Here is an 8,809-nt window from a genome sequence, read left to right as displayed (position 1 = left end):
GCGGGGAGGAGGGTACATTATTTATAGTTCCTAGCTGCCGAGTTTGCAGGCGGAATTTAAAGAAAATGCTTTGTAAATGGCGAAAAGTTACTAAAAAGGCTACATCTGCTCCTCTGAGGATGCTACATTGCAAAGTTCGTCTCGGGAAAGAGAAGAAGTCTTGGCTCTCATAAGCATCAGCAGAGCTTCCACGGAGCCCAGGAGCGGGAGCCCCCGGGCGCTTCTCCACTGGCTCCTCCCCCGCCACACGCGCCCAGGCCCGGTCAGTGGCGGCGGGTGCCCCGGGGCCAGGCCTCTACAGCCCGCCGCCCGCCGGGGGTGAGATCCCTTGCGGGGGCGGGGCAGGCCCGGCCGCCCAGTTCCTGATTCTGCAAGCGGTGCCGGGGGCTGCCGGAGCCACAGGCGCGGGGACCGCGCGGGGCGAAGAATGGGCCAGCGCGGCGCGGCGAGCCAGCCCCGAGGCCCCAGCCCGCGGCGGCCGCTCCTCCCCGGCGTCCTCCCGTTGCTGCTGAGGCTGCTACTGCTGGCTGCCCCGCCGGGCGCAGGCGCCGGGGCCGGCCGGCCGCCGCACCTGGTCTTCGTGCTGGCGGACGACCTGGGCTGGAACGACGTGGGCTTCCACGGCTCCAACATCCGCACGCCGCACCTGGACGCGCTGGCGGCCGGCGGGGTGCTCCTGGACAACTACTACACGCAGCCGCTGTGCACGCCTTCGCGGAGCCAGCTGCTCACCGGTCGCTACCAGGTACGCAGCGCCCCCGGCGGCCCGCCGGCCCGCCAGCCCGCCGCTGGCGCCGCGCTCCGCCCCTACCGCGGCCGCGGCTCGACCGGGTGGCCCGCGAGCCTCTGGGAGGTGGGGCCGGGAGGCCCGGGCGGGCGCCGGCTAGCGGGGCCAGCTCCCCGAGCTGGGTCAGCCCAGGCGGCTGCTCCCCTTCCCTGGCCGCGCGGTCCCCGCTCCCCCCGGGCCCGTAGGCCGGCGCGGCCTCTGCGCATGTCCGCCCCGAGGCTACCGCAGTCCTCCGAGCCCCACCTTCTCCGGCGCTTTTTCTGTCTTTCGTTTTCTAAAGGTCGGGGTGAAAGGGTTTCGAGGGGAGTGCTAGTTGCTGGGCCTACGAGCCGTAGGCCGAAGGGTCTGAGCGGCCTCTGCGGAGAGGTCTGGACGACGCACGGAGGACAGGGAGGGGGCTCGGCTCCCGGAGTGGAGCGGAGGGACGGGGGGAATCGAATAAAGGGAGAAGAGTGGGGGCGCCTGGGTGGCTCAGTGGATTAAGCCTCTGCCCAGGTCATGATCTGTGGGTCCTGGTATCGAGCCCCACATCGAGCCCCACATCGGGCTCCCTGCTCAGCGGGGAGCCTATTTCCTCCTCTCTCTCTGCCTGCCTCTCTGCCTACTTGTGATCTCTGAAAAATAAATAAATAAAATCTTTAAAAAAAAGGTGTGTGTGGGGGGGAAAGAATGCCCACCGAGGGTGCAACTCTGCTCTCCTGCGAACCCAGCGGTCCTAGGTTAGGGCTGTCCGACCAAAGATTCATTTTTCCAGTCCTCGGCACAGTGCACCTACCGAGGCTGATTTTTCTTGGGCTGCTGAGATTTTTATTTAACCTTGCGTTGGATGCTTCTGAGCACCTTTCTTACCTACTTACGGTTCAAGTATAATTGGTGTAGAATATCCTGTCGGCTTCAGGTGTGCATCATAGTGATTTTCTATTTTTATACTTTATGAAGTGATCCCCACAATAAGTCTTGCTGTCATTATCACCATACAAAATTAGGACAATATTATTGGCTATATTCCCAGTGCTGTATGTTATATCTCCATAACTTATTTATTTTTTTTATTTAGAAGTTTGTACCTTTGAATCATCTTCACCCTTTCACCTGCCCCCCAACTCCTCTCTCTTCTGGAAGCCAACTGTTGCCTGTGTCTATAAAATCTTGTTTTGTTTGTTCATTGTTTTGGTTTTTAGATTCCACACATAAATGAAATCATATGGTATTTGTCTTTCTCGGACTTCACTTTGCATTCTCCCTCTCCCACTCCCCCTGCTTGTATTCCGTGTTTTGCTATCTCTCTGTGTCAAATGAAAAAAAATCGTAAAAAAAAAAAAGCTTTGCAGAGAACATAGGGATGTATAGATCTCCTCAGATTGGTTTGCCCCTTTCTTCTGATAACTATCCAGAAGTGGTACTGCTGGGTCATGCGATAGCTCTATTTTTAATTTTTTGAGGAATGTCTGTACTGTTTTCCCTAGTGGCTGTACAACTTACATTTCTATCAACAGGGCAGGAGGGCTCCCTTTTCTCCACATCCTCACCAACACTTGTTATTTCTTGTTCTTTTGAGACTAGCCAATCTGACAGATGAGAAGTGAAAGCTCACATTATCTCTAAAAGCTTTTCTTTAAAAACATCTCTTTAGGGGCGCCTGGGTGGCTCAGTGGGTTAAAGCCTCTGCCTTCGGCTCAGGTCATGATCCCAGGGTCCTGGGATTGAGCTCCACATTGGGCTCTCTGCTCAATGGGGAGCCTGCTTCCTCCTTTCTCTCTCTCTCTGCCTGTTTCTCTGCCTACTTGTGATCTCTGTCTGTCAAATAAATAAATAAATAAATAAATCTTTTAAAAAATAAAAATAAAAACGTCTCTTCAGTTAACAGAGATACGTGTACTTACAGAGAGCGTGCACATATGTTAGATGAATAAGAATATTGAGAACATTTGCACGGTGCTTTACTGTTTTTAAAGTGAATTCTTGAAATAGCCCATGATGTAGCTGTAACTTTTAATCCCCTTTTATAGATGAGGAAGTGAACTTGTAGAAGTTTGATTACAAGAATCACATAGCTAGAAAGTGGTAAAACTGGGTCTTGTTCCCCTCCTGTATCCAGTAGTCATCTCAGGCCCATAAAATTGTGTACTCTTTGCTTAATCTGAGTAAGATTGTTGATTTTAAGATCCTGATGTGATTATGGCTATTATATTAAATACAATAAAAGGAGACTGTTTGAGAACACAAGCATACCTTCTTATACACGTATTGTTTATTCAACAAATATATTTTGAGCCCTTACTCTGCAAGTCACGGGATATGCTTGAACTTTGCCCTCCTCAATCTGTGTTCATGTAGCCGCTCGATCAACCGTAGCCTCATTTTCCAGAAATCAAGAGAAGGGAGGGTTTATTTGTGATAAAGATTTCCACACTGATCTGAAGACTTGTAGAAACAGAAAAGATAGAGTTTTACTACAGCACTGAGAAGTAGCTCTTGCCCAGGTTTCCATGGAGGTAAAGGATGGCTCCCTTCACCAGCAGACCTAAGTACTTTCCCCAGGTCTAGCTTTGGCTGCAAGGTATAATCAGAAATCCCTGCTCAAAGGCAGATCTCACCCTGGACACTTAGTAGGAGTAAAGGAGCGTTTGAGTAAAGAAGAAAGGAGAGAATGGCAGGGTGTTCCCCAAATAGTTCTGCATTTGCCCTGAAATAAGAGAACTGAACTCAAATTGCGGAAGAATGGGAGAGCCATTCATTTCTCTAACTTCCTCCCTTCTTACAGACTTGAACATGAAGTACCATACTTTATAAAACTTGTTCTTATAATTGGCTGCTTTTGTCCCCTAACATCCTTCTCCACCAGTCACCACCATTCCGTCTTGGAGAAAAAATGAGCTTAGAGTATCCTGTAGTTAAGGAGCCAAGGAAGAATAGAAGCTAAGTATTCTGAAACAGTTCAGAGACCGCTCAGTGTAGCAAGCTAGTCTCCCTGAACATTTTACTTGACTTTTCTCCCCTGTTTTATTCTAAGTTCAGAAGACCCAATTACAAATTACCTCAGGCTAGCAAGCGTTCTTTTTTAAAGGACCCAGCATTTCAGGGAGAACTAAGGAGCTTCATTGTCCTCAGACACTATAGACTGATACCATTCTGAGCATTTTTTTAGTTCACTGACTTCTCTCAGCAACCCGATGAGATAGGTACTACTTTTATCCCTATTTGATAACAAGGAAACCAAGGCTGGAAGAGGGCAAGAAGCTTGCCCAAGGTCCCAGGGCTAGTAAGTGGTAGACCAGGACATGGCCAGGCCGTGTGGCTCTGTAACCACAACTGTGGTTACACCACACTGTGTTGCCCACTCAGAATTATTAAAAATATCACAAGAGCTGCTTCAGATTTACTAAATAATCCATTATTTGGGGGGTGTTTAGGTAATTTCTAAACATCTCAACAACAAAAAATTAACCCATCATGTTTCAAGTTAGGAGTTTCCTATGTTAAATGGAAAATGAAAATAGGAGGAGAGGTTTTATTTCTGAACGAGTCACGGGTTGTGCAAAAATTTAGACACTAAAATGAGGAAATTTGTTGACTATTTCAAAATTAGGTACTTCAAAGAACTATGTAATAGTTCTATCTGTGAACTTAACCATCTTTTAATAGAATATTTAAAGAACAATCCTTTCCATAGTCATGTAACCTTATTTTTTATTTTTATTTTTTAAAATATTTTATTTATTTATTTGACAGCGAGAAATACAACAAGACAGGGAACACAGGCGGGAGAGTGGGAGAGGAGATGCAGGCTCCCCACCAAGCAGGGAGCCTGATGTGGGGCTCAGTCCCAGGACCCCAGAGTCATGACCTGAGCAGAAGGCAGACACTTAACAACTGAGCCACTCAGGCGCCCCTTCTTGTAACTTTAGAAAAGTGTAAAGTGGTAACTAAGCCTAGCCTGATTGAACTGAGTTTTCCCAAATTCTGAGTTTTAGCCTTTTGGCTTATTAAAGTATTTAATGAAGAGGACTGGGTGGGAATAATGAGATGTGGATTCCAGTCTTCACCATGTCAGTTTTCACGCTCTGACCAGGTGGACATCATTTTCCACATCTGTAAAATACGGGAGCTGGGCTGAACTCTCAGGCTCCTTCTAGCTCAACAGTTCTTCCAGACTAAGTCGTTGTGTCCCTTAGAGCAGGTTTCTAATTTGGCCGATGAACCTCATCATAGCTACTGACCCCATCTACTGGCGGGAAGAGAGATTACTCCTGCTTAGAGCTACGCGGCTCGGAAGGTTGTGCTGCTTGTTCTGCTGGAACTTGCTTCTACAGAAACTTGAACCCAGCCTTTTATACTGAGACATATAATTGTTCAGAATCCTCATGTATGAACCTTTTTAAACCTTCATGCTTTGGTGAAAAATGCATAGAGTTTGATGGAATGAGGAAGAGGGAGACTGATCAGAAGAGGAAGTAAATGGTTATTGGTAAATTCAGGACTAGAATTCAGGTCTCTCTACACTGTTCTTCCCACAACCTAATGACTCCTTCATTACTTATTTTAAAAATACTTTAGATGTATATTTTGTTCATCTTTTTGAATAGAGAGTACAGTGGTTTGAAAACTCAAAGATTACTGGAAATCGTCACCTATGCACATGCACGTGCACACACACACACACACATACTGATTTGTTCCTTAGTCATCCCGTTCCCCATCTTTGGAGGCAAACAGTGTTATCTGAATTGTATGTGTATATCTTTCAAAAGGTATTTTATGTATATACAAGCAAATACATATGTGAACATTCCCTTTTTATGTGGATGGTAGCACACTCTTCACATGTTTGTTTTATTTTACATTTGAAATAATTCCACATTGTTATAAAAGAGCAGTCTCAATTTTTACAACTGTATAGTGTTTTGTTACATGGATCTGCATACTATTTTGTTAAATGGATATATTATAATTTGCTTAACCGGTCTTATCATGATTGGAGGTGTAGATTCCAGTCTTTTGATATGTTCAAGCTGAAGTCAGTGCCTTCGCTATATATCTTTTTACACATGGTTAAATATCTCGGTAGGATAAATTCTTAGAAAGTTTAGAAAAGGACTTTTTCTGGGTTTAAGGGTAGATGCATTTGTAATTTTGAGAAATCCTATAAAATTGTACTTCAATAGGTTTTATGAATCTGCATTCTCACCTGCAACATAAGATATTGCTCATTTCCCGTTACTCTATTTTTTTTTTTTCCTAGGCAAAGAACTTTATTAATCTTGTTTCAAACTTTATTCCCAGGCTTCTTCAGCTTAATTAGCTGCAAAGAATGAATTGTGTATAAGCAAAAACTGAAAAGAGCTGCAGTGTCCAAGGGGCTTGGGCTTAAAAATATTAGAGATCTAGATTTTATCAGATCCATGAACAAAATTTTAAAAAGCAGTCATAATATAAAATAGCAGCTCCCAGTAACTTCCTCAAGTTTTATCTTCTCCAGAAGTTGACTCAATTCAGTTTGCTTCATTCTTGGAAGCTTCATCAAAATTCTCCACAAGATCTGGAACTTCATCATCATCATCCTCTCCGGTAGCAAGTGGTGCTTTTCCATCCACAGATTGTTTGGGCAGAGCTTCAGCCAGTCTTCTTAAACTAGTCAGACTGTCTGCACCAAGTTGGTTTAAGATACTGGGTAGCATTTCTGTCAGCTGCTTTGTCTCAGCATGGCCTGTAATGGTGAAAGTGTTCGCTGCCAGCGATGCCTGAACTTTGGGGTTGTTAAAGTGGATCACTGTTCCTTGGTTTGTGAACATACTCACTTCTTCAATACCAGAGATATTGTTTACCCCTAACTTCTTTAAGGAGAACTGAAGTTTTTTATCATCTGCTGTAGCTGTTCTATGAACCACCTTCTTCTTTCGGCGAGCAGTTCCTTTCCCACCAATGCGCACTTGTGCTTGCAGTTTGGCGAGTTTCTCCTGGTTCATGATAGTTTCTTTCATCTTGTTGGAGCGGAAATGGGACCGCGCGGGGGACTAGGGTTGGCGCTCAGGGGGTCTCGGGCGGACCAGCTGAGATTAGGTGCACCCCGTTACTCTATTTTTTAAAAAGATTATATTTTTAAGTAATCTCTATACCCAGCATGGGGTTCAAACTCACAACCCTAAGGTCAAGAGTCCTATGCTCCCCTGACTGAGCCAGCCAGGCACCCCTCTTATACTCGACTTTTTTTTTTTTAAGTTGTATCTCACATATCATCAAATGCACCATTTTAAGTGTCTAATCTATCAGTTTTTCACATATCTGCAAGGTTGTACAGTCATCATCATTATCTAATTCTAAAACTTGCCATTACCCCAAAAAGAAACCCCGTAACTGTTAGCAGTCAACCCCCCATTCCCCGCTTCCCCCAGCGTCCGGCAACCACTAATCCACTTTCTGCCTTTATAGATCTGCCTATTTTGGATCTCATATAAATGGAATCATAAGGTAGATATCTTTTCATCCATATTAAGGCATGTACCATTCCTTTTTATGGCCACATAATATTCTATTGTATGGATATGCCAACATTTTATTTACCCATCTATACGTTGATGGACATTGTCTTTTGGCTATTGTGAATAATGCTGCTACGAATGTCCATGCACAAGTTTTTGTGTGAACATATATTTTTTTGTCCCCTCTCATGGAATATACCTAGGAGTGGAGTGCTAGATCATACGGCAGCTCTCTGTTTAATGTTTTGAGGAGCTGCCAAACTGTTTCCAAAGGAGGTACACCATTTCCACCACAATAATGTATGTGGGTTCCGGGTTTTCCATATCTTTGCCAGCCCTCGTTCCTATCTTTTTGATCATAGCTTTCTAGTTTTGGTAGTGGCTATGGAATGGTATCTCACTGTGCCTTTGATTTGGATTTCCCTAATGGCCTTGAGCATCTTTTCATGTCTTATTTGTCATTTGTATATTTCTTTGGAGAAAATCTCAACTCCAGTCCTTTGTCATTTTTAATTTGGGTTGTCTTTTTATTGTTAAGTTGTAGGAGTTCTTTGTGTATTCTGGATGTTAAACCCTTTTCATATACATGATTTGCAAATATTTTCTCTGTGGGTTTTCTTTTACTTTCTTGATCGTGTCCTTTTATGTATAACAGTTTTAAATTTTGATGTAGTTCAACTTAATTTCTTTGGCTGTTTGTGGTCTTGGTGGCATATCTAAGAAACCACTAAAGTGATAAAGATTTACCTCTATGTTTTCTTCTAAAAGTTTTATAGTTTCAGCTCTTACATTTAGGTCTCTGAAGCGTTTTAGTTAATTTTTGTACTTTTTTGAGGTATGTGGATGCATGTGGATGCCCAGTTGTCCCAGCACCATATGTTAAAAAGATCATTGTTTCCCTACTGAATGCTTTTCCCACTCTTGTCACAAATCAGTTGACCATAGGTCTATGGGTTTATTTCTGGACTTAACAGTTTTATTATCTCAATCTATATGTTCATTCTTATGGCACCACGACACCATCCTGATTACTCTAGCTTTGTAGTAGGTCTCAGAATCAGAAAATCTGAGTCCTCCAATTTTGTTCTTTTTTTTTTTAAGATTTTATTTATTTGACAGACAGAGATCACAAGTAGGCAGAGAGGCAGGCAGAGAGAGGGGGAAGCAGGCTCCCCGCTGAGCAGAGAGCCTGACGCGGGGCTCTATCCAAGGACCCTGAGATCATGACCTGAGCCGAAAGCAGAGACTTTAACCCACTGAGCCACCCAGGCGCCCCTCCAATTTTGTTCTTTTTCAAGATTCATTTGGCTATTCTTGGCCCCTCCCATTTCTATATGAATTTTTGGATCACCTGTCCATTTCTATAAAAAAATGCAGTGAAATTTTGATAGGGACTGCATTGATCTGTAAATCCATCTGGGGAATATTACCACCTTAACAATGTAAGTCTTCTAATTTATGAACAAGGGATATGTTTCCACTTATTTAGGTCTTCTTTACTTTCTTTCCAATAATGTTTTGTTGTTTTCAGCATGCAAGTCTT

The 8,809-nt window shown here is 44.1% G+C and overlaps 2 protein-coding genes across 2 annotated transcripts in view; one reads left to right on the top strand and one right to left on the bottom strand.

Moving 5' to 3' along the window:
* Positions 1–243: 243 nt before the first annotated feature.
* The window catches only part of ARSB (arylsulfatase B), a 169,430-nt gene continuing 160,864 nt past the window's right edge, over positions 244–8,809 (top strand). The window contains exon 1 of the mRNA XM_047731752.1: positions 244–745. Coding sequence (XP_047587708.1) covers positions 428–745 — 318 coding nt within the window. The 5' untranslated portion in view covers positions 244–427. The remainder of the gene's footprint in view (positions 746–8,809) is intronic.
* Positions 6,204–6,850, bottom strand: LOC125101099 (transcription factor BTF3-like). The gene has a single exon (XM_047731759.1). It carries the CDS (start codon positions 6,766–6,768, stop codon positions 6,280–6,282), a length of 489 nt encoding a protein of 162 aa, XP_047587715.1. The 5' UTR covers positions 6,769–6,850; the 3' UTR covers positions 6,204–6,279.

The sequence above is a fragment of the Lutra lutra genome, chromosome 5, assembly GCF_902655055.1.
Source record: "Lutra lutra chromosome 5, mLutLut1.2, whole genome shotgun sequence".
NCBI lineage: Eukaryota > Metazoa > Chordata > Mammalia > Carnivora > Mustelidae > Lutra > Lutra lutra.
Note: the sequence above shows the minus strand (reverse complement) of the source record. Positions and strands in the feature narration are given on the sequence as shown.